We start from the raw sequence: 26,272 nt of genomic DNA on the forward strand, positions 1-26,272 counted from the left end.
TGCAGATCTTTTGCAGTGACTGCTGGTGCATGCGCGGAGAGAAGAGGATCCAGTGCAGGAGTTTGTCATAACCATGCTTAGAAATTAGTTGTCTAGAAACAACCCGAGTGCCAAAGAACAGACCACTGGTTAAAGAAATTTTGGAACATCTGTACAGTGGAATACTATGCAGCTGTTAGGAAAGATGAAGTCATGAAATTTGCTTATAACTGGATGGACATGGAGAGTATAAGGCTAAGTGAAATGAGTCAGAAAGAGAGGGACAGACTCAGTTGTGGAATATAAAATAACATGAGACTAACACTGAAGGACAGTAGAGACAAGGGCCAGGAAGACTGCTCCATGGTTGGAAGCCTGCCTTATGAGCTAGGGGAGAAAGCAGCTGGAATAGAGAAGGGATCACTAAGTCAATGATGGTTGGAGGGATTCCTCAGGATGGGAGATGTGTGCTGAAAGTAGACAAAGAACCAAATATGATGGCCTCTCGGTATCTGTATTGCAAACTGTAATACCCATAAGTAGAGAGAGAGTGAAAGGGAAATTGTCTGCCATGGAGGCAGGGGGAGGGGTGGGATGGGGGCGGGGAAGGAATACTTGGGGACATTGGTGGTGGAAAATGTGCACTGGTGGAGGCATGGGTGTTCGATCATTGTATGACCGAAACTCAAACACGAAAGCTTTGTAAGTGTAGCTTACGGTGATTCAATTAAAAAAAAAGAGAGAGAAAGAAATTAGTTGTCTGGGATTTGAACATTTGGTTCCCTGGTGAGTCCAGGTGCTGAGGTGAGAGCTCAGAAGGAAGAAGAGAATTGGAGGGACCTTAGAAGGGGGGTTCAGGGAGCATGTGTTTAGGTCAGGGCCTGCAGGTCTAGCTTGCTTTTCCCTGAGTTGGGTTAAGTAATTTATGGGCTGGGTCCACATTCCCAGTCCAGCCTTGCTCTGATTGCCAACTCAGAGGCCAAGTGTTCTACACGGTCAGAGGTCTCTGAGCTCTCAGCTCAGTGCTCCAAAGACATGTTATGTATTTGATGGGCAGGACAAGACTTTGTGGGGTTTTTTTGATGGTTTTTATTTTGGGGCCTACTCAGAGCTTTATCCTGGTTCTGCACGCGGGAATCACTCCTGTCAGTATTTGGGGGGTGGCGGAGGGAGCACATAAAGGATGCCAGGGATGGAACCTGGCTGGCCCCATGCAAGACAAGCGCCCTACCTGCTATACTCAGGCCCCCAACAAGGTAAGGTAAAGGCCCTCCCGTTGATCGTCGATTTGCTCGAGCGGGCCCAGTAACGTCTCCATTGGAGACTTTTGTTGTTACTGTGTCTGGCATATCGAATACTCTCGGTAGCTTGCCGGGCTCTCCGAGAGGGGCGGAGGAATTGAACTCGGGTCGGCCATGTTGGCCGCCTGTAAGGCGAACGCCCTACCCGCTATGCTATCGCTCCAGCCCAAATGTTGTGGTTTTCAAAATATGGCTCTTGGGCCATATACTGGTGATGTTTCATAGCCAATCTTGGCTCAGTGGTTTGGGGTCACTTCTGGCTGTGCTTGGGGAAACAAATCAGGTAATGAAGGTCAAAGCTGGGCCTCCTACGTGCAGGGCACGTCTGTTGAGCAAGCTCTCTGGCCCAAGAGACATAGTGATCTCGGTTTTATTTTATAGTCAGTGCTCACTTATTGGGGCTTTTCTCTTTAGTGTTCCTAGACAGATGCGTTCCTGGCCCAAGAAGTTAAATCACAGATCTGATCTTCCATAGGTCTTTTGATTTTCTGTGGCCAATCTGCTATTGTGGATGGTGTGGGTGGCTGACTTGGTTACTTACTAGGAAGGAAGTTGGGCTCTAGAGTTGGTATGTAGAGTTAGTCTCAGGGTATTGTTAGTACTTAAAGCTTACTAGCCAGGTGTGTGTGACTCAGCCGTAGAGGGCTTGCCCCCCACCTGTGGGGTCTGGGTGGACCCCAGGCACTGCTCCCAAACACAGAACTTGTCTTCTCTCCGACTCCAGTGGTCTGGTTGCACTTAGTTTGTGAAAACGGATCCAAAAATGTGCTCTGAGCAAGACTTGCTTGGCTATGCTTATTTCTGCCTTACAGTTTGTATAGATTGTTGAGAATCGGAACCACTCATGTTATTCATCGTTTTGGGTTTTCTGTAGCCAATACTTTTTGTTTGTTTCAACAAGTAGAAATGGTCCACTTGAGGCCCGGGCTTGTATTTTGTTCTTTGCCAGACCTCTAGTGTCTGTCTAGGACCCAGGCCTACATTTGGTCCTTCATATTTATTAAGTGAATAAATGAAAGAAGGAAGGTTTCATGGTTATCCTGTGAGAAGCAGCAATCACTCAGTTCTCACACTCCGCGAGCTCAGATAGAAAATATTCTTTCTCTATGATTGGAGTTCCCTGAAGCCTGCTGAGAAATTGGGGCTGAAAAAAAAAATGTACATTTGGGGATCATCCTCATAAGAACTGTGAGAATCAGGCGCAGGGAATTCCAGGAGTCTACGCAAAAGAGAGTCAGGATTGATGGGAAGTGAAAGGATGAGACAGAAGGACCCTGGAGAGCAGGATTTGGAATCGGGAGAGTGAGTGGGGAAGTAGGCAGGATTGCAGATGGAAAGAAATGGAAAGGGACCTTTGGATTTGGCGTGAAGTCAAGCAAATGTCATATGAGCATGAGTGCATGGTCTGAAATAAAGCGGGGAATTGCATTGTCCTTGTTTCATCACCCTCCATCACTAATGATTCCAGTCAGGAGTGATTTTTCTTTTCTTTAAGCTAAGATGGAATAGTACTGAATTTCTCTTGTGCATAGCCTAGTATCCATAGGACATTGTTTGTACCAAAACTGTTCATTTTGCAATTTCATGCAAGCTGATTCCTTATGACCAAGGTAATATTTTGCCATTGCTCCTATTAGACGTAATGATGTTTGATGTATATCATTATTTTAGGGAGTCGCAAAAAAAAAAAAGCAGTTTGAGAACAGAAAGTGAACTTGAACACTTATGTGAAAAAAATCTAGACCCTTCACATTATTTTGGGAGAGTTACTTTGGAAATTTTATTAAGTTCTCTTCATGCTATAAGAACTGTAAAAATACCCCCTGGAAATACAGAAACACATACGCCTGTGCATTTGTGTATACTTCTGCACTTGGTGTATGTATACTTTGTGGGGCATTTCCTTGTGTTATTTTGCGAAGTACATTAGAGGCCTCATTAGGATGCTTCTCTAGGCAAAGGAATTTACACGTAATTGTGATGACCTGGCAGGAATGAAAAAGTAGCCCCCAGCTTTGTTCTAGAAATATTAGCCCTTCTGGGAAGAAGGTATTATCTTCCCTAATTTGAGGTGAAGACATGAGAGATGGGAGAGTTCAAGTCATTAGCCCTGGGCCTCAAGGCCTAGAAGATAGGTGAATCCCACCCTTTTTGCATGCTGGGACTCACATGCTCTGCTGCGTGCAGTATGAGGGACACTCTTGAGTATATCTGCGTGAGACCCCTCTTTGGGGGCAGGAAGCAGAGAAACAGAACCACCACGGAAGAGGTTTTCCTCATCCTGTCTCCTGTGTGTATTTCTGCATCTGTATCCTGCATTCTCCTCCTTTCTTCCTATGAGGCCTCGTGGACTTGATTCCCGTTGTTCGTCCTCTGTGTCTTCGGTTCTCCCTCTCTTTCTCTCTTCCCCTGTTTCTCCTCCTAAGCAAAGCCTAGTTTCCTAAGAGAGAAAAGAGCTGATTCCATTCGAGTTAGTGTTTGCTGTGCAATGCACCCCTCTGAACCATGGCAAAGTGAGCCTCATTTATTTATTTATTTATTTATTTGCATTTTTGGGTCACACATGGTGATGCTCAGGGGTTACCCCTGGCTCATGCACTCAGGAATTAGTCCTGGCAGTGCTCGGGGTATGTGGGATGCTGGGAGTCAAACCGGGGTTGGCTGCGTGCAAGGCAAACACCCTCCCGACCGTGCTATTGCTCTAGCCCCAAGCCTCATTTATTTCGCTTGTTGTTTCTCAGCCATTTTCTGACCTTGTTTCTTTATTGTGTTCCCTTTGCCCTACTAGTTGACCCTTGAGTCTCTGGCCATGGTCTACCCATTTGTATGATTCTCATTTGTGGCTCCCTTGGGACCTGCGGGGTCATTTGTTGCCCAGTTGAGAGAGAAATGCTGATTTAACTTATGCTGGAGACTCAGGTGGCCTCACTCAGGCATCTGTGATCCGCTGCAAGTCAGCTGCACAGCTTTGCTTTCGGGACATTGGCTGTCTGGTGGCTAATGCCAGTGAGAGGACAAGCTAATCGTCCTCATCCTCCCCCTACTGCCCTCCCCCCCCCCCCCACCCCCATGGCAGGCACATTCCCTTTTACTCTCTCCTTTTAGGTGTTCTGGTTTGCAATACAGGTAGTAAGTGACCATCATGTTTGGTCCATAATCTGTTTTCAGCACGCATCTCCCATCCTGAGCCAGCCCGCCAGCCCTCCAAGCATCATTCACTTAGTGGTCCCTTCTCTAGCCCAGCTGCTTTTCCCCCCAGCATGTGAGGCCGACTTCCAAGCCATGGAGCGATCCTCCTGGCCCTTATCTCTATTATCCTTGGATGTTAGTCTCCCATTCTGTTACTTTATATTCTACAATTGTAGCTCACATTTTAAATATAAGGTTTTTAAGGGGCTGCAGAAATAGCATAGGGATGAAGATGCATGTCTTGTAGGTAGCAGCCGATGGTTCAATCCCTGATACTACAGCTGAGTGTGACTAGGTGCAACCCTGAAAGCCCCAGGCATCACTTGGGGTGACCTGGATAGTCTCAGGCCTTGAGCAGCATCGAGTTCCTGGTCCTCACATCGAACCCCTGGCTGAGAGTTGCCAGGTGAGGGCCAGGAAGGGAGGAGTCCTACCTCCTGATCTTCCTTTGGGAAACCTCCCACCTCATCCCTATAAAAAATAAGAAATCCATAAAGGTCCTGGGGTGTTTGTGGAACTATGTGCAGTGCTGAGGTGTATTGTCTCAGTTGAAATCTGGTAATGTGGAAGAGCAGATAATATATATTGCAGTTTAAAACTTGCATGTTGACCTTTAAAAACTTAGGAGAAGATGCTCACAAATTGATGATCTTGTTGAAAATGAAGGGGATGGGCTTCTGGGGTATGGCTCCACGGAAGGTAGAGCACTGGCTTAGCGTGCATGAGGCCTCAGATTCAATTCCCAACAGTGCCAGAACGATAAGACAGGACAAGACCGGAAATGGAGGGTGGTAAATACATTTCAGCCATCATTCTGAGCAGAAATTGGTGTATTTTTTAGCACTGCACTGTAGCACTGTCCTCCCATTGTTCATCGATTTGCTCAAGCGGGCTCAGTAACGTCTCCATTGTGAGACTTGTTGTTACTGTGTCTGGCATATTGAATACATCACGGGTAGCTTGCCAGGCTTTGCTGTGCAGGCGAGATACTCTCAGTAGCTTGCCGGGCTCTCCGAGAGGGGCGGAGGAATCGAACTCGGGTTGGCCAGGTTGGCCGCGTGCAAGGCAAACGCCCTACTGCTGTGCTATTGCTCCAGCCCATGTATTTTTTAAATTAAAAAAAACTTATTTTAAATGAGATTACACATTTATTTATATGGAATGCAAGCCAATTTGTTTTTGTTTTTGAGTCCAGACCTGGTGGTACTCAGAGTTTACTAGTGGTTTTGTTCTCAGGGTGGGACTTAGGGGACCCTATGGGGTGCTGGAATTGAACCTAGGTTTGCTCATGCAAGTACTCCACACCCCCGACTCTATCCCACTGGACCCATTCAACTTAGTGTTGCCAGGCCTGACTGCTAAAGTGTCAGCCTGGTTGACTGTCACTCAGAGTGGCCCCTGGGGCTCCTGATCATTGTTTGGGAGAACCCTTCCCCCAGTCCCTGCCAGAAAAAAGGATAAAATATTCCCAAGCATACCTATCCATTGAAGTAGTCCGTTGGCATGACATTTTTGTTACAGAATATAACGTGGAGAAGAGCGTCAGCCAGGGTCTGGGATGTTACTCTGGAAGATGCTGTGAATGTGTCTGTGAGATGGAAGGCGGTTAGGAATATGAAAGGAAATCCTCTCTTTTTTTTTCCTGTAATAATCATTATTTATTTATTTATTTATTTTTTTGTTAGTGAAACACCACGAGGTACAGTTATACACTTACAAATTTTTGTGCTTGGGTTTCAGTTATACAATGATCAAGTACCCATCCCTCCACCAGCGCCCATCCTCCACCACCACAGGTCCCAGCATCCCTCCCACCCTCCATCCCCTCCTTCCCACCCTGCCTCTGTGGCAGGGCATTCTCCCTTGTTCTCTCTCTCTCCTTTTAGGTCCTGTGGTTTGCAAGAGCGGCATTGAGTGGTAATCATGTTTGGTCTATAGTCTACTTCTCCCACCCTGGGTGGATCCTCCCAACACCCTTTATTTGGTGCTCTCTTCTCTATCTGAGCTTCCTTTTCCCCTAGCACGCGTGGCTGGCCTCCATGTCATGGAGCAAAATTCCTGGTACTAATCTCGGCCACTCCTGGGTGTTAGTGTCTGTCCCATTTTGTTGCTTTATGTTCCCCAGATGAATGCAATCTTTCTGTGTCTATCCCACTCTTTCTGACTCATTTCGCTAAACATGATACTTTCCATGTAGTACTTGTATGTAAATTTGAAATCTTCTCTTTTTAAGTCAGAGTATTCATTTCTATTTTTTGGTGGTGGGGGAGATGGTAGCAGAGGGATTTGGACCATAACCCAGTAGCACCCAGGGACTATTCCTGGGTCTCTCTGCTCAGGAATTGCACCTGGTGGTGCTGGTGGGGGGCGGGATGGGGAGGAGGGATCCGGATGGGTTGGCCTCAAGTCCTGCATGTGCCCGACCCCCCATATTGTCTCCCCAGACCCAGCGTTCATTCTGAATAGGTGGGTTTTCATCCTACTTGGTGTTTTCCGTTTCAGGTTCAGCCAGCAGCCAACCTTCCCAGCGTCCCGAAACCCGAGCCCGGCACCTGGGTGATCCCTCACCATGCAGCGGAGATCCAGAGGGGTCAACACCGGGCTGCTTCTGCTCCTCTCCCAGATCTTACATGTCGGGATCAACAATATCCCACCTGTTACCCTGGCAACCTTGGCTCTCAACATCTGGCTCTTCCTGAGTCCGCTGAAGCCCCTGTACAGCTCCTGCCTGAGCGTGGAGCAGTGCTACCAGCACAAAGACTGGCAGCGCTTGCTGCTCTCGCCCCTGCACCACGCCGACGACTGGCACCTGTACTTCAACATGGCATCCATGCTGTGGAAAGGCATCAGCCTGGAAAAGAGACTGGGCAGCCGATGGTTTGCCTACGTCCTCGCCACCTTCTCCGTGCTCACGGGGCTGGTGTACCTGGTGTTGGAATTTGCTCTCGCGGAGCTTATGGACGAGCCCGACTTCAGAAGGAACTGTGCCGTGGGCTTCTCAGGTGAGGCCCCTCATGGCCCCGGGGGCGTGCCAGTGCAGACAGCTGCCCTTCCATGCCAACAGTCCTGCTTCCTGGCCGGCGAGGGGACAGAGTTCTGATTTGTTACGGGCTGCTGGGGGCTTGGATTGCAGAGAAGCTGATTTTGGAGAGGAGCCCAGACGGGACACAGGTTTCACTCGTCCCCATTCTGTGAAATCATTCACTCTTCTGCAGTTATCTAGAGGGCTGGTGGGAGGAGCGTTGGGTAGATGCTGGCTCCATCACGGTGGATCCAGGGGAGAGCCAACGATGCACTTGTGGGAGGGAGTTTCTCTGCAAGTGTGAGTGTGCGTCTCTCAAGCTTGTAAAGTAGCTGCCCCGTTCCCCACGGGGCTCGCTCATCATGGTGTCGGAGTGGCAGCAGTCACACGTGTTGCGCCTTGTGTGATTCACGAAACAGGCCTAGAGGGATTGGCACGATGCAGATTTTGTAGAGGAGTATGCTGATTCCCAGAAAATTGACTTACTCAAGGCTTCATGCTTACTTAACCGGCAGAACGGGGGTTTGAACCCAGTCTCCATGACTCGAAGCTCTCATTTCATTGCATGGCACTTTCCCCCTTTTCCCCTTTACTAATTTGTTTGTTTTTGGCTTTTGAGTGACACCTGGTTGTTGTGCTCAGGACTTACACCTGGTTCTGTGCTCCGGGATCACTTCTGGCGCAGCTCGGTGGGGCCATATGTGATGTAGGGGATTGAATCCGGGTTTGACTGCACGCAAGACAAAGCGCTGTACTACCTCTGTGACCTGCTTCTTTTTTTTTTTTTTATTCTCCTAGACATTTATGCCTCCATGCCTCCTGCCATCTCCCTTTTTTTCTACTTAAAATTTTCTTTATTTTTTTTTATTAGTGAAGCACCATGAGGTGCAGTTATAGACTTACAAATTTTTGTGCTTGCGTTTCAGTTATACAATGATCGAGTACCCATCCCTCCACCAGTGCCCATTCTCCACCACCACTGATCCTAGTATCCCTCCCACCCCCCATCCCTCCATCCCACCCTGCCTCTGTGGCAGGACATTCCCTTTTGTTCTCTCTCCTTTTGGGTGCTGTGGTTTGCAAAAGAGGCATTGAGTGGCAATCATGTTTGGTCTATATTCTACTTTCAGCATGCTTCTCCTATCCTGGGAGGCTTCTCCTATCCTGGGAGGATCCTCCCAACACCCTTTATTTGGTGCTCCCTTCTCTATCTGAGCTGCCTTTTCCCCTAGCACGTGTGGCTGGCCTCCAAGCCATGGAGCAAAATACCTGGTACTAATCTCAGCCACTCTTGGGTGTTAGTCTCCTATTTTGTTACTTTATGTTTCCCAGATGAATGCAATCTTTCTGTGTCTATCCCTCTCTGACTCATTTCGCTTAACATGATACTTTCCATGTAGTACCACTTGTATGTAAAATTCATGACTTCATCTTTTCTAACAGCTACATAGTACTCCATTGTGTAAATGTACCAAAGTTTCTTTAACCAGTCATCTGTTCTCGGGCACTCAGGTTTTTTCCAGATTCTGGCTGTTGTAAAGAGTGCTGCAATGAACAAACAAGTGCAGATGTGTGACCTGCTTCTTAAGAAAAAAAGTTTTTTATCATGTAAGACCAAAGTGGCCTTCATGACTTAGGTGTTCTGAAAATGAGGATGTGCTGGAGCTTTGGGGGAAATAATCCTGATACAAAGTGAAACCTATCCCTCTTTTTTTTTTTTTTTTTTTTTTTTTACATTTTTTAATTGAATTTCTGTGAGATACATACTGTTACAAAGTCTTTGTGATTGGGTTTCAGTTATACCAGTTATACAATGTTCCAACACCCATCCCTTCAACACGTGTACATTTCCCACCAACAATCTCCCCAGTTCCTCTCTCTCTCTCTCTCTCTCTCTCTCTCTCTCTCTCTCTCTCTCCCCCCCCCCTTCCCCCCTCCCCCCCCCCCACCCCGATTTTGCTATGCTACTACAGTGGCACTCGGTACTGTGTGGCTGATGTTTTTCCCCATCTTTGCTATCTGTTTAGTGGCACTGAAACCCAGTATAAATTTCTCTGTGAAGAGACTGCAAAGGAATGAAGGCCTTGACTTTTGCCTCTCCCCCAAGTGCTGGGCTGACTCTTTGTAAATAGCTTGTGTCTCAAGGCACAAAGTTGGAAGTCCTTGAGTAATCATGATCACTTTCTTTTAGTTTTCCTCACTGATTCCTTGCTGGATTGTTGATGTTTGTTTGGTTTTTGTTCTCTTTTAGGAGTCCTGTTTGCTTTGAAAGTTCTGAACAACCATTACTGCCCTGGAGGCTTTGTCAATGTTTTGGGCTTTCCCGTACCCAACAGATTTGCTTGTTGGGCAGAGCTTGTGGCTATTCACTTCTTCACGCCAGGGTAAGTATTTACTTTTAGAGAATACAAACGAAGAACCTGATGTTCCTTGGAGAAAGAATTGATTGCAGTCATGAAATGAAATTACTTTTTTTTTTTTAATGCAATGAATTGTTTTTACTTTCACTCTAAGGACGGAGTTGAACTTAATAGTTTTTTGCTTGCTTTTAGAATTTATATTAATTTCTTCCTGGGTTCCTCCCCTAGGGATTCTCAGCTTGGTGAGGAGGGACTGATTTTTCAGTGCTCGCGACCTGGCAGCACAATACTTGGGCTCCCTTGGGGTCCCCGAGAGCCATCCTGGCAGTTCCTGGGCTACAAGGAACTCAGGGCCTCACGCAGACAAGGCGCACACTACACCCCTTTGAGTTGCTATTCCTATCCCAAGCTGAAGAGGTTTTTTTTTTTTTTTTAAGTAAAATATTGTTGTTGAAAGTAATTTACTTAATAGAAATGTGAGTGGAGAGAAAAAGAGAGAGATACATATTCAATATTGATCATGGCCTTCTCCAGAAAGGAAATGGCCTTGTTGCCTTTAAATTTGGACATTCATTTATTTGTTTTTATGTTTTGGAATTATTCCCAGCAAGGTTTGGGGCTACACTTGGCTCTGTGCTCAGGGATCACCCCTTCTCTGGGAAACCATATCTGATGCATGGGATCAAACTAGGGCATGGAAGACAAGTGCCTTAACCCCTGTACTAGCCTGAACAGTCAATGTCAGAAATTTCTGAGCCCGAATCTTAACTACAGAGCTGTGTTTTGATTTACTTGTTCTGGCTTATTTTTAGTTTTCTCACCCTGTAAGGCGGAAGGAGAACTCGCTCTTCAGGTTTGAGAATCAATATTAACCATCCTGTCAGTTAATTCTAAAAAGTAATTCAAAAACTCACATAGAAGCCACATGATCATAAAGATCGAAAATATTCATGGAGTTCATTGATTTGGTGTTTTTAGGTTATTGGCGCTATGAATTGTCTTGGTAATAGAAATCTTTAAACGGGCTTAATTCAAAAACCTTCAGCGGACATGGGTATTTGAGTATTAGCATTTATACTGACATACGTTTTTATTTCTCTGGGCTGAATGCCCAATAATATACTTATGTAGTATAAAAACATGTTTTGGTTTTAAAGAAGAAGAAGAACAACAACAAAATTTCAACGTATAAATGTGTGGGAGGGTTTCTTTGTCCAACCCTTGAATAAGTTTGCCCAGCACACTGGTTGGGTTGAAACTACCAGAGGGACTCAGGGAACCTCTTCCCAGCAGGCGGGTGCGTGGAGAACTTTCTGGATGCTTCGTGCTCGTGTCTCTGGCAGGCTCCATGTTATTGATAAAGGGTTCAGTGTTCAGAATGTGGAGGCGGATGTGCTTCCGGTCCCACGTGCAAGGCTTGTAGGTGCCGTCGTTCCCCATCTGCTCGTCCTGGGCTTTCTGAGAACTGTCTTTGGTTGCATGGTACAGCACCTGCCTAGTGGGTGGGAGGGAGAAGCACTTTAAGCATGGAGCCCCAGCAGGCCTGGTCTTGCGGCCCAGCCTTGAGTGCCCGGCCACAGAACCCCAGTGTGAGGACACCTGAACACAGTATGAGGATCACCGATTGTAGGTGAGTCCTTTTTTTTCTTTTTTTTCTTTCTGGGTCACACCCAGAGATGCTCAGGGGTTACTCCTGGTGCTGCATTCAGGAATTAGTCCTGGTGGTTCTCGGGGATCAAATGGGATGCCGGGGATCGAACCCAGGTTGACATTATTATGCAAGGCAAACACCCTACCCACTGTGCTGTCACTCCAGCCCCACTGTGAGTCCTTTCATTGACCAACTTGGGGTGAACGCTGGGCTACTTGGCATCGGTTCTCCTCACTTCTTCCCCGGCGTCTGTACCTTTTTTCTCCCTTTGCATCCTCTTTCCACTGTCTGTTTAGAGAAACAGACTGTGGTGCTTCCTGCCACGGAATCTGTGCAGTCCAGTGAAGACAGCACGTGGTTTGTTGGTTTATTTTCACTGTGGGGACCGAGACACTTAGGAAGGAAACAGGGAAGATTCAAGAAGATTCCAGAGGTGGAGAGAAGGAGACAGGAGAGATTCAAGAAGATTCCGGAGGTGGAGAGAAGGATCTAGCTGTTACTGTTACTGTCTGCTTCGCTTTCTTTCGTTGGTGTGAGTGTTTTGGGCTTGGGGCTTTATTCAGAGGACCCTCCCTGGGCTCCAGTAACTGGGAGCCTTTCTCTAATGCTAATTTCCCATCCATCCAATCCATCCCCCACCAACGCTGCCAGCAGGGCTGGAAAAGGGCTGAGCTTGGCCACTGAGTGCCACTCATTTGCAACTGCATTGTGCGCCCATGACAGGCCCAAGAAGAAAGCCTAACAAAATCTTCAAAGTTGGCTTTGAAAAGGGGCCTGGTAATGTCCCTGCCTTATCTGAGCAGCCTGTCTGGACCTTGTCACTCAGGGCTCCCCCCTCGCTTGATGTGACTTGTGTCTCTGTGCTGATGAGAGCCTGCTCTAGACAGCGGCACCCAACATTCATATGAAAATCACTTCCTCTCCCACTTGAACTCCCATTCTGCACGGAATCCATTGAACAGCAGCAATGCAGGCGACCACTTCTGAAGCCTCTTATCGTGTGCTTTATTTATTTATAATTTTTTTTTTGTAGAGTCCCCGCCTTGACATGGAAAAGGCCTGGTTGCATTTTTATGTAACATGCTTATTCCGAATAAAGGGGCCCAGTATTCTGAACCTGGGAATTAAATGAAAAAAAAAAGTCTTTGAAGTTAGAAATAATAATTTTTTGTGTGTGGGGGGAGGTCTTTTCAGATGTTTTGCACGATACACTTTTCATATCTCTGCCGCCGCTTATGAATGTGTCTGAATAAAGACAAGATCTAAACCCTGGCGAGGAAACCCAAGAAGCCAAGCTTCTGAGGGAATCTCAGAAGAATGGGAGAAATGCGAGCTCCCTTTGTGCTGCATTGTCATTGGCCTGGTGGTTGTCAATTAGAATTTTTCAGTGAGAAAACACTGTAAATCTTCAGAACAAAGTCTGCTTTATTGCCAGAGGTAATGAGCTGCCCTCTGGGGGGAAAAGAACTCTGCTCTAGCAAACATTCACTGGACCTCTGGGTTTTGGGAAAGTCTTGCCATATCCTCTCTGGGGGTGTTTTCAGCAGGGATGAGGCATGGGGGGACTGGGCTTGCCCCATGCAGAGGGCAGGAGTCACAGCTTTGGCTGGTGCTTTTGCTTTTTCAGCCTGAGTTTCTGAGATGGCTGTGCTGGGGTGGGCCTTCCCTTCCTCCTTAGGTCCTGGGACTCTGGTAGGTGACAGGGTTAGAGCAGGTGTCCCTGCTTCCCAGTTGGCACAAGAAGGGGCCCCATCCATATGGCTCCTTGTGGGGACCTTGTCTGGTCCCCTGTTCCCTCCCACCCCCTTCAGTTGGAAGGGGAGGGGGGCTCTGTTGTCACATACTGCTTTCTGGCCTCCAGGTTCTGAACCACTTCGTTTCTCGTGGGCCTTACACTCTCATCTGAGGTCTGAAGCTCGGCGAAGTGACGCTGGCCAGAGTAAGAGCCATGCTGGTGACAGAGGTCAGGTGTGAATGGAGCAGACCCACAGGGCACTGTGGCCTTTCTGAAACTTGCCTTCTCAAAGAGGAAGCCTCAGTTTCCCCATGCCAGCTGCTGTGGGCAGTCCCATTTTTGACTGCCCATACTACATTTTTGACTTCCTGTGAATATTCTTGGGTGCTTTCTGATAAACAGGGGGTTATCAGTGGTCCAACATAAAATTCTGCCCCAGAGTTAGGGCCACAGGGAGACTAATATATGGACAGTGCCTGCGGCACATGGCCAGAAAGACTCAAACCAACTAGACCACTCGTAAACTTTCTGCATTCTCTGTAACGCAAAGACCCAGTTTTTCTATAAAACCCTACAAAATAGGCTGGGGTTAACTTAGTCCTGTGCTAAGTTCTTCCCCACATGTGGAGCTCCCTTTTCTTTCTCTTCTACTTTCCAGTAAGATTTTTCTACTTTGCAACCCTTGAGTCTGAGCATCCTTATCCCTCAATATTTTTCACTCTGGAAAATATTGAATAACCTGGGAATCCCAAAGGAAAAGAGACCCACTCTCACCGCGCCCTCGATCAAATGGGAATGCACATTCCTCCTCTGTGTCATAAGTTAGTTGGAAGGGCTCAAGAGGTTAACCCTTATGAAGAGACTTTATCAACAATGATACACAGAAATCATTATGTTATTTACGTAATTTGCTAAAATGGTTTGAAAAATATTTTTTTGATGCATCGTGATTTACAAGACTGATAATGATTGGGTTTCAGGCATCCACCCTCACTAGAAGGTCAGACTCTCTCCACCATTATCTCTGTGTCTCCTCCCCTGGTAAGCTCATTAACTCATTACTTTTATTGTGGGTAAATTAGGAGAGGGTATAGCATCGATTCTTCGAAAGAGTCAAAGACTTTACTTGTCTCCCACTACTGAGTAAAGTCAAACAGGTGTTATTTTGTTAATGTAATTCTGGAGGGTGTTCCCACTTGCTCTTTTGCCCTTAATTGCTTGACTTTTCTGTTCTGAATGAGAGAGATGCACAGCACCCGAGGGCTCGGCCCAGATACACAGGACACAGGTCAGCACTGAGCCTGGACCCTGCAGATTCTTCACACAGATTGATTGTAGCTGGGAAATGCTGGCTGTGACCTTGATTGCTGCTTCACCGCCAGGATTGGGCGAGAGTTTCAGGACTCAGTTGTCCACAGACTTCTTGGTTAGATGGACCCAATGAGACTGTCATTCAAAACGCACAGGAAAAACCCAGTAGAAATGGGGCGGGGCGGGGGGGGGGGGCTTTGTAGGCAAGTAAACAGCTGAAGTTGGAAAGGCTGTAGAACATTAACCTCAAGAAGGGCAAGTGGGGTGTAGTTGGGGTGACCCAGCTGCGTATGTCGGAGTTTGCAGGACAAATCCTGCATACATATGAGGGGTGAAGAGAGGGTGTGCACGGTTGAGGGACATAGAATGGACATTCACGCCACTCTGGGAAATGGCAGAGGAGCATCATGGGGTAGGTTTTCTGTCAGGTGGTGAGAAGAAACTCCGTGGGTTCATTTCACCCAGGAGGGTTTGGGCCGCAGTCTCCATACATTGCTGCCGTCCCTCAGAGCTTTCTGGGGTCTTCCCTCACAGGTACTTGTAGGATTCTGTCTTGGTCCAGGGAAAGCCAAAGGAATGTGCTCAGCTGGCCCCAAAAAAGGGACTGTCACTGTGTCATGGTCAAACCTCAAGCCTCAGGCCAGTCTGGTTTTGATTGTTTCTAATTTTATTTGGATGTGGAAAGTTTTGATTAGTTGACTACAAGAGAAAACCAGATTAAATACTTAGCATTTATTTTTCCAGTTTTTTAATTATAAAAATTTCAGGAAAAGTTGCTATTGCAAATATCCAGGGTAGCAGCACCCCTGAAAATGTTAACGTGCCTCTTCTTTATGGCAAAGATACTCTTTTATACAGAACCATGTTACTATTGTCATGCTGAAGAAAATCAGTAATTCTCCTGTGTTTTCTAGTAATTGATTCATCTGAAGTATCCCAATTTTCAAAATGTTATTTATTAGGTTTTGGGCTTAACCCAGCTCTGCTCAGGGAATCACTCCTGGTGGTGCTCAGGGGACCATAGGTAGTGCTGAAGATTGAATTGGGGTCGACCAAGTGCAAAGCAAGTGACCTCCCCCTGCACTATCTCTGGATCCTCAGAATATCTTTTAGAACCATTTTGGGTGGGGGCAATGGGTATGAGGGCAGCCCGGGATTTAGTCAAGCTTTCCTTTAGATCAGAGCCTCCCAAACGTATTTGACTCGCGATCCCCCTTTTAGAAGAAAGATCACTCTGTTCTCTCCTGGAGAGGTTCCTTCTTTGAGGGAACAAAGCAGAGAGCAGCCACAGTTGTACCTGAGACTCCTATTGGTGGGCGCAGTACGGTGGTGATTGGGGCGGGGGGGACGCCCCCCACCTTGGGAATCGCTGCATTAGATGACTATTTACTTGGGTTCCTAAGGCAGCTCTTCTACTTTCTTCTTTATCCAGAGCATTAAGAAATAAACACCATGGAAATAGAGACTCGTAGATCTCTTGTTTGAATGCTTCATGGGGTGATATATATACACTTCATATTGTATGACGTGTGCCTCTGAGAGCAAGTCTGCCTTTAATCACTGCAACCAGGCAGTCTCCTTTGTGGTTGGCCAGTAATCTGTGGAGGGGCTTTATTTGTTCCTCCTGTAGATCACTTGTCCTCAGCGTTGGCCTTCCAGTGAGGAGAGCGCCAAGTTCTGATCCCTGTCTGAGGGATGCGGCAGGGGGTGCCGTGAGGGATGCCTTTCTGATTCTGTAATTCCTTCTGCTTTTATTTTACGGGGCAATTAAGGGTTCAGGATTAAGACCCAAAGGCAAGGAGCTGAGAAATGTGAGTATTCTGTTCAGGACAGATTGTAGCTTTGCGGGCCTGGAGCTTACTTGGTTTCAACGGTTCTTTTTTTTTTTTTAAAAGAGAAAAACAAAACAACACAAAAATAGAAGCAGAAGTAAAAATGGTACATAGGGAAATGAAATAGTTTTGTGTATTTATAAGAGCTGACAAATGTTATACCATTTCAAAGCTCATAAAAATAACGTGACATTAACCCGCTGGCGTGTCTCTCCCGTACTTTCTGCTATGGGGTTTGCCACATTCTTTTCCATCTCCTCTCTCCGACTCATTTGGCACTAACGTTTCTGCAGAGAGGAAAGCATGATGCATCGAAATTAATTTATCACCGAGCGTTTAGAAAAGCCTCTCACAGCTCATCAGTTCTGGTTTTAGAATTCTGTGATTTGGGAGGAACTCTGTCAAGGTGTTTATACACAATCTGGAATGTTCGGGGCCTTTCCTGTGCCTTGACCAGTACCTTCGAACTGACTAGAGCATGGTCAGTGATCTCGGGGGCCTAGCATGAGATCTGCTGGTTTCACTGCTTTGTCCCGGGTCATAAAGCGCTCAAAACAACTGATGTCCTTGTGATTCATTCCTTTTTATTAATTATAGTACCAGAAAGCCAAGAACTTACCCATTACTTCTGTTTACAGCTTTTGGCAGAATTTGAAAATACTTTTTTTTTTTTGAGAGCTGCAAACACAGGCATTCTGCTAAAGTTTCTTTTCCATGATTTGAAAAAAAAAATTGTTTTTTAGGCATCGTTGTTTACAGTACTGTTAATGGTTGGGTTTCCTGCACAGAACATTCCAGCACCACACCCTCCACCAGAGTGTCTGCTCTCTCCACCATTGTTCCATGTGTCCCATTCCCCCACCTACTGCATGTCCCCCCTCCCCCGATGCCTTGTGCTTCTGTGAGAAAATCAGTTTTCAGTTTCTGTTGCCTTTGGACATTTATTATTCCCCTGCTATGTTTCTGTTTATCTCACATATGATAGAGATCAATTTCTATCTTTCCCTCTCCTTCTGATTCTCTTCACTCTGCATGATACTCCCTAGGTCCACGCACATAGCAGAAAACGGTATGATTTTTATCTTTCTTATAGCCAAGTAGTATTCCACTGTGTATATATACCATAGCTTCTTTGTCCAGTCATCTGCTCCTGGACACTGGGTTATTTCCATGTCTTGGCTATTGTTAATAGTGTTGCAGTGAACATAGGAGTGCAAAAAAACCTATTCTCTGAATAGTTTTTGAGCCCTTGGGGTAGATGCCAAGAAGTGAATGGCTGGGTTATATGGAAATTCAATTCAGAGTTTTCTGAGAAGTGCCCATATCATTATGTACAAAGGATAGACTAGTTGACACCCCCACTCATGGTGGACGGGGACTGATTTTCCCCACGTCCAAGCCAGCACTGATTTTGTTGTGTGTGATGTGTGTTGGTATTATCTCATTGTTGTTTTGATTTGCATTTCCCTGATGATGATTGATGAGGAGCATTTTTTTTCATATATCTTTTGGTCATCTGTGTATATATATATATATATATATATATATATATTATTTTGAGGAAGTTTCTGTTTCCCCCTCTTTCCCCCATCCCATTTTTTGGTGGGGTTGGGGTGTTTTTTTTATGGACAAATATTTTCTCTCAGTCTCGGGGTGTCCTTTTGTTTTTCACAATTCTTACAGAGGAAAGGAACATTGCTGATGAACTTAAGAGTTATGACTATTGCGTTAGAGAGGGTATTCTTGTCAGAGAAGGTCTCTTTATTTCTCTTTTAACTAGATTCTAGAGGAAACTGAATCCTCCATCGTGGTTTCACATACTTGCTGACTGAGGGGATTTTCTAGACACTGGGTGCTGGCTCTGGTGTGAGCCCGCTCTGCTGTTGCCTTGGTGTCTCAGAATGCCCCAAGCGTTTCAGGCCTTGCTCCATGCTGCCCCGAACACTCCCCGCCCCAGACACACAGGATGTGAAGCTGCTTCTGGAAGCGATTTCTCCACAGCGTAGGAGTGATGTAATAGTATGTCCGAGTAACCACGGACCACATCAGTAAAGCCCTCTGAACCCCAACTAAACATAGCTTAAACTCAGCTTCCCATTCCTTGGATTCCCCCACAATGTCTATGGCCACATAATGCTACCTGATAAGTGTGGAAGCATGACAGGCGGAGCCTTGGGAGGGGAAAACCATGTTGGTTCATACCTAGTACTGATGATGCTTGAGGGAGCCTGTGTCTGCTGGTTCTACCAAAACCTCCCACCACTGGAGTGCATGACCAGACCCCTCAGGGCTTGGAAGGAACCTGGCAGTTTCCCCAGGCCACACAGGGAGAGGCCTGCTGTGGCCTGGAGCTCTGGACAGATTTGCCTCTGGGTGCCATTGAAGGGCTTTTCCTGCAGGCGGACCGTCTCTGTCTCTGAAGGAAGGGAAGGGAGTGGTGGCCCACAGGCTGGAGAAAACAGAGTGCCTGGGCTCTCCTGCCCTGACGTTAAGAGAACTTCTCTGACAAGTGTGCCAAGTTCTCAGACATCTCCAGCTGGGGCAGGGCTGATGGTAGCACCTCTCAGCCAATTCTTTTGACTAGCACATACTTTTATGTAAAGTATCAATATGTAAGCTCTGTCACTGTCACTGTCACTGTCCTCCCGTTGTTTATCGATTTGCTCAAGTGGGCCGAGTAATGTCTCCATTTTGAGACTTGTTGTTACTGTGTTTGGCATATTGAATACGTCACGGGTAGCTTGCCAGGCTTTGCCATGTGGGCGAGATACTCTCGGTAACTTCCTGGGCTCTTCGAGAGGGGTGGAGGAATCAAACCTGGCTTGGGCAGGCTGGCTGTTTGCAAGGCAAACGCCCTACCACTCTGCTATCGCTCCAGCCCACGTAAGCTCTATATACGTTTAATTTATATAGTTTATATATTTGTAAATTTTCATATTATATGGTATATGTACATTTGTATAATTTGCATAACTCCTTGTTTGGAGAACACTAACATAGTACATGAAAGGACCTAGAATTATTTTGGTTTCTTGGACCATGCCCAGCTGTGCTCAGAGCTTCCTCCTGGCTCTGTGATCGGGGATCATTTCTGGTAGTTCTAGGATGGGGGGACAGTACAATGTTGGGGACGTAATCCAGGTAAGCTACACTCAAGGTAATCTCCATACCTGCTCTACCATCTCTGTGACTGCCCTCTGGGTACTTTTAATCTGAATTTTCTTTCAGGTTTCTTTTGTGACTCTTGTCAAGTATTTTATTTTCTTTATTAATAAAAAATAATTTGTGGGGACAGGTGTTTGGGCCTCACCCTGTGGTGCTCAGGGACTATTTCCAACTTTGTGTTCAGGGATCACGTCTAATGGTGCTCACAGGATCATATGTGGTGCCAGGGATCAAACTGGCATCAGCCGCGTGCAAGGCAAGTACACCTTATCCTCTATCCTATCTCTTTGGCCCTCTGTCAAATATTTCAATTTTACTTGGCTTTTTTTCCAATTTTTATCTTATTATTTTATTGGGTCAATATCCTGTTGCTTTAGAACTTGATATCTTAGCTATAAAGAAGGAGGAATTTGGAGATATTATAAATTACACCTTGAATCAAATAAGAATGCACCCACCCTATATAGCACCTGAATCTAATAAGTCCCTTCTTCTAGGGACTTACCTGTCATTTACTGCAGGATACCCACATCAGCAACTGCCAAAACAGAAAGCAGAAGTTTCAGTTTAATAAAAGCTAAGGAGTAAAAATGGAGGGTGATTGAGTGTGACTTGAATAATTAGCCAGCATCTCAGAGAAAGGGGGCATGAACACTGAGTATTAAGAAATAATGGACCGAGATTAGTACCAGGAATTTTGCTCCATGGCTTGGAGGCCAGCCACACATGCTAGGGGAAAAGGCAGCTCAGATAGAGAAGGGAGCACCAAATAAAGGGTGCTGGGAGGATCCTCCCAGAATGGGAGAAGCACACTGAAAGTAGACTATAGACCAAACATGATTGTCACCCATTGCCTCTTTTGCAAACCACAACACCCAAAAGGAGAGAGAGAACAAAAGGGAATGCCTTGCCACAGAGGCAGGGTGGGATGGGGGGGGGATGGGGGGTGGGAGGGATACTGGGATCCGTGGTGGTGGGAAATGGGCACTGGTGGAGGGATGGGTACTTGATCATTGTATAATTGAAACCCATGCACAAAAATCTGTAAGTCTACAACTGTACCTCATGATGTCTCACTAATAAAAATTAAAAAAAAAAATAATGGAGCACGTGCCAGGGCGATGGAAAAAAAAAAATCAGCAACAAATAGGATGTTGACTGCTTGCGGGTGAATATTATTTCCAGGACATTTGGTTTTCGCTCTCTGGAGGTGTGTGTGGGTGGGTGGAGTCTAAAGGGCAGTTTTGTCCTGTGGCGCTGCATGACCAGAAGTGCATTTCAGAGCCTCAGTCCGTTGCCTAGACTAGAGTTGAATTAAAGTGTAAGATGAGCATCGTTTACTGCCTTCGGTGGCAGAGCCCATAGGATTGCTGGAACTCTGTGGCAAGAACAGGCTGTGATACAGATTTCTACTGCTGCAGTGTCTTCCCTCAGAAGAAGCATCATTCACAGGCTTCCTCATGATGCTGCCAGCTCGACAAAGTGTGCTAACACAGACTGCTTCAGAACCTAAACTGCCAGCGACAGTTGGTCCACCATAAATGTTATTAGTAAACTCCTTCAGAAATGTTACAAAGAGCAAAGACGGGTTATATAGAGGAAAGAGAAAACAAAGTATTAACAGTCTTTTAAACATTTTCAGTGTAGCAGTAGAGTGGAGAACTTTGTAGTGGGGGGAGCGCCCCTCCCCCCCTTTCCCCTGTGGATTTGGGGTGAAAGTAGACATTGTGGTGTGTGTAAGCGAGAGAGTAACAACTAGATGAATCCAGTGATGCCCCAAATTAATTGTGAGTAGAGGAAAAACCTTGGTCTTTTTAGGGTTGGGACAGATCTCTAAGCAGGGGTGGGTGCTGCTGTCTGGTATGTCTTTTTAAGTGTGTGTGTTACATTGTTTTACAACAGTTTGTGACAGTATATTGTGTCAGTTATTCTACAAATTGGTCTGCATTGAACATCAACCTTTTTAAATAGAAACTGCTTTTGATCGAACATTATGTGATTTTGCCACACTGTTTGCTACAAACACGTGTGTGTGTGTGTGTGTGTGTGTGTGTGTGTGTGTGTGTGTGTGTGTGTTGACATTGATTGACTGTCCAGGCCAAGCATACAGAAGCATTGGTTTCTGTTTAAACTACACAATCACATCTTTTGTCTTTGTATCTACAGGATGGTTGCGTTTTCCTAATAAGCCTGGAGGAAACTGTAGATAGAGTTGGTATCCGAGCTCTGTTTCATTATGTGGAAGCCTGCCTCCACCTCGCCCCTCTCCCGCCCAAACCTATAAAAGAGTCAAGTTTGAGTCAACATTCCCTAACCATCCAGCGCAGATTTGGTGAAGTAGGGCAAGTTTTTCCTCTACATTCCTCAGGTGTCTGTTTGTACATTTCTTCCTTCCCCGTCTCTGCTGGTTCCCATAAAGGGAAGTCATATGAGTCATATAAAAGAGTTAGTTAATTTGTCTGCCTCCCAGGAGGCCTTAGGAGTTGAATAGAACTCAAGGTGAGAGCAATATTTAACCAAAGCAACGATTCCCTTGAGTTAGATTTTATGAGATGAGAGAGAAATTTTGAGCAGGGAACTTTCCCTTCAGCTCGAATTGGAACTCTTTGCAGGGGAGCGGCAGGGACGGACCTGGCCCTGGGGACCAAACCTGTGGAGAGGGGGAGGAGAGGTCCCAGAGTAGCCCATCCTGGACAGCTGGACAGTGTGCAGCCCCAAACCTGACTGCTGCAGAGGGAACACTCGAGAACAGAAAAGACCGTTTGATCTGACGACAGAGATTTCTTTATTCATTTAGTATAGCGGTTGATTTGAAAAAAATCTTTAACTTTTGGGTTTGGGCCTACACCTGGCTGGTGCTCAGGACTTTTTCTTGGCTCTGTACTCAGGGATCACTCCTGGTGGTGCTCAGGTGATCATACGGGGCTTCAGGGACTAAACCCAGGTCAGCTGTGTGTAAGGCAAACGCCCTACCCTGTGCTGTATCACTCTGGCCCCTATAAAACTATTTTTAAAAAGTTGCATAGACTATATAACTTGAGAAGAAAGTAGTAGCTAGGTGAAAGTGTAACCCAAAGTTTTAGGTCCTAGTTGAAAGAACAACATGTCCATGTTTATATATATATATGTATCATATAGTCACATATTCATATGTATCATATATGACATATATAACATATATACAACGTAACTATCATTGTATTTAACACATGTCCTATAAATCACTTATATGATATATATACTTATGTGTATATATGTACACATATATGTATATATATAAAATATATATAAAATATACGGTAAAGAAAACAAATTGTCCATAGCCTTCTACCCAGAGAAAGCTATTCTTTGTTTTTTGTTATCACACACTCCTACCTTCATGTACACTTAATGATGTTTTCTATTTTTTATTTCACTTATTTCACGCACAGGTTTTAGAAAGCTTGTTTCAGTGGCAGCAGAATGATTCCTGGTGTGGTTATTTTCTCATTCATTCAGTAGTTTTGTGTTTGTAATCTTGCTTCCCATTCATTCGAAGTACAAGGGAGGACGTCTGCCAGAGCATTATTTGCAGGTCTTGGCTCCCAGGTCTGAATATGTCCTTGAAGTAGATTCCCAGAAATAGAATCATGGGTAAAGTCTTTGAAAAAAAATTCTTGAGGGGTTGCATCAAGGTGGGGTGTTTGGCCCATCCCCAGGGGCTACTTATGGCTCTGTGCTTAAGAATCACTCCTGATGGTGCTCAGAGGACCATTTGTGGCACTGGGGATTTACTGAGATCAGTTGCCTGCAAGGCAAGCACCTTAGCCCCTTGTTATCTCTGTGACCCAGTTGGAATTGTCTTCATGCCTCTTCCTATTCTTACTACCAATTTGCCTTTTGTTCGTTTGTTCCAGTTTTACCAACAGCACATGGGAGCCCCATTACTTAACTTCCTGTCCAGTCACACGACTCTTTTTGTGATTTTCAAATTTGACATGTATGAAAAATTACTCCATTCCTCTTATTTCCAATTCCTCTTTTATTGAAATAAGTCATTTCCCCCCTTTCTTTTTCCTTTTTCAATGTGTGCTTGCATATTTGAAGGGAACTTTGTTCACTATAAGTGGGAGGTGATATTAAATACCGTGGGAACTTTTTGCTGGTCCAAACTGAGACTTGAAGTACACAGTATAGTTTTAGGTTCTAGAAATAGTAACATAGACTGTGCTATGGGAAATTTGTTTTTGATGATATTTATGGATAAGGGTTTATTCTCCAGCTTTCACACCCACGGACCAACACTGGTGTGCATGATTGTGGTGGAAAACTACTGTTCTATCTTACAGACACTACAAATGGAGAAATGGATGTTGTTTGGGGGCATGGGAGTGATAGAACACATAGGTATATTGCTTGATTTTTGTTGTGTTGTCTGTTTTGAGTTACACCTGAATGCTTAGGTGCAGTTTCTGGCCTGGTGGTGTTTGGGGAACCATGTGTTGGCGGGTACAAGGCAAGCACCTTAACCCCTACACTATTTTTCCAACCCCTCACTGATTTCAACTAAATTTCATCTTTTAAAGAATTGTTCAGACTTTCAGGAAAGTTGTGAAGATACATTGAAATCTCCTAAATGGTCAATTTCAGGTAACGCTGACATCTTACCATTAGTAGAGTCTATTGTTACATGATAACACAGCGTTGGGAACTCAAGTCCATACTGTATGTCTTCAAAATTTCCAGGTCTGGTACCTGCTGTCCTTTTTTCTGTTCCAGAATCTCATTTGGGATAACACATGATCGGTAGTCTTGCCTCCTGAGACTTCCGTCCTAGCTCAAGCGGCCACACAAAATAGGCTGGACTGTGTGATTGAAATTAGTACTTGTCAGCCTTTTTACACCTGCAGACTGATGCCCATTCAGAGTGTGATGGTTGAAAACTACTGATTTAAACAAGAGTTCATTGCCTTCCCCACTTGTGGAGGCTAGATGCCCAAGATCATGAGGTGCCAGCACGGTTGGTTTCAGCTGAGAACTCGAGTAGTTTGTAGCCAGATGTTGCCTCCTTCAAGACCTTATCTAAACCCGATCATCTACCAAAAACCCGTGTCTAAATTTTGTCGCCTGGAAGGTAGGGTTTCAATCTTTGGATGAGGCTGGGGACAAAGTCCCTTCCCTCACAGTTCCTCACAGTGGCTACAGACAGTGGATTTTATTTTTTAAAGAACCCATTTCCATGTTATCTGTGCAGAGAAGCTTTATCTTCATTCTCCTTTGTCCTTCTGTGCTTCAGAAGCCGCATTCAATTAGCCACATAGCTAGATTTCAGAACAAGTTTGCATTTAGGCCTGTGAACACATATTGTCCTCTATAATCGGGCCGTCCCGCTGTGGTTCCACGGTCAACACAGACACGTCACGCACAGAGGCGGATATGAGAAATTTCCCTCTCCACCGCAGCGGTGCACCGGCCCGGAGGACTCCTGCTGTCGAGAAATTAGTCAGACCTTGTTTAGGACCTGCGTTCCTCGATTGGTTGGTCTAAAAACAACAGAGAAGAGCAGTGGGTAGAAATAAGGAGGCAGCTGTTTCTCCAGCGGAACACAGCACTGTCTGGAATAAGGTTCACTGCCCAGGTGGAGACTAATTGGCCATCATGCTGTGATGTAATTGTGGGTACGTGGATGATCGCACCTACCTAATCTGTACTTAACTAACCAGGCTTGTTAAGGACCAATTCTGGTGGGCCAGTGACAGGTGCAGCCCTGGGGTTGCCTGTATTGGGTGTCTCAGGTAATGATGACCGGGGTTTATTTTTAAAAAAAGAATGAACACATTTTACAAAATCGAAAAAATGTCCTATGTACTGGATTAAAAAGTGATACCAATGATTGCATTTTTTCTTTTAAGTGCTTCTTACTAAATAGAAGAGCTCTGTGTAATATGTTTATAGAAAATAGGTGCTTTTAATCTGGAAAGTTAATGACCAAATGCAGCAATTATTTTCATTTGATTTTTTTTCTTCCTAATATTTTTTCATTAAAATTATAATGAACGCGTTGCAGCACATTTATTTCCCTTTGGAGCATTTAGAATATGCACTTTGGCCCATTTGGAATTTTTCTTCAACAGACACTATTGGAGATAAATGTTACACAATTAAATATTCACTCTCAACTAATAAGATAATAAATCACATCTCTGGAAATTTCTGATGTATTTACTTAATGCATTCGTTTTAGTATTTTAAGGAGGGTATTTTTAAATATAAAGTTCTTTATGTTTGCTAATTTTTCCTTTTCTATAGTATTAAGTGACTTTTAGCTAAAAGTCATAGGAGTTAAATGGGCAAGAAGATTGATTCCATTTACATTCAGGTTTGGTTCAGATTATGCAAAATGAAGACAGTGGGTGCTATGAATTGAAATCATTAGTACGTCAATTATTCCCTGATAACCAGCTGAGAACAGGCTGCTGAATGTCTGAGGGTTTCTTCCATTTAAAGTTGGCTGGCTTCTCATTAGCCTATATGAGAGAGAAAATAATTTGATTCTAATTTATCTCTCTTTAAATAGACATTGTTCCCCTCTGAATTCAATAGGAGAGCATTTTAATTTTGTAGTCATTCATAACTCACAGGTCAAATAAATAACAAGTTTTGTTTCTAGCAATGTATGTCTCTTCTATTATTTATACTACTGTTTTGATTTGGGCCATTATTTATGTCACTATATTCCTTGATTCTA

At 45.1% G+C, this 26,272-nt stretch overlaps 1 protein-coding gene across 1 annotated transcript in view; it reads left to right on the plus strand.

Moving 5' to 3' along the window:
* The first annotated feature begins 7,001 nt into the window (after positions 1-7,001).
* RHBDD1 (rhomboid domain containing 1) overlaps positions 7,002-26,272 on the plus strand; it is a 103,456-nt gene continuing 84,185 nt past the window's right edge. The window contains exons 1-2 of the mRNA XM_056121797.1: positions 7,002-7,471; positions 9,743-9,875. Coding sequence (XP_055977772.1) covers positions 7,039-7,471; positions 9,743-9,875 — 566 coding nt within the window. The 5' untranslated portion in view covers positions 7,002-7,038. The remainder of the gene's footprint in view (positions 7,472-9,742; positions 9,876-26,272) is intronic.

The sequence above is a fragment of the Sorex fumeus genome, unplaced genomic scaffold, assembly GCF_029834395.1.
Source record: "Sorex fumeus unplaced genomic scaffold, SorFum_2.1 ptg000005l, whole genome shotgun sequence".
NCBI classification, from domain to species: domain Eukaryota; kingdom Metazoa; phylum Chordata; class Mammalia; order Eulipotyphla; family Soricidae; genus Sorex; species Sorex fumeus.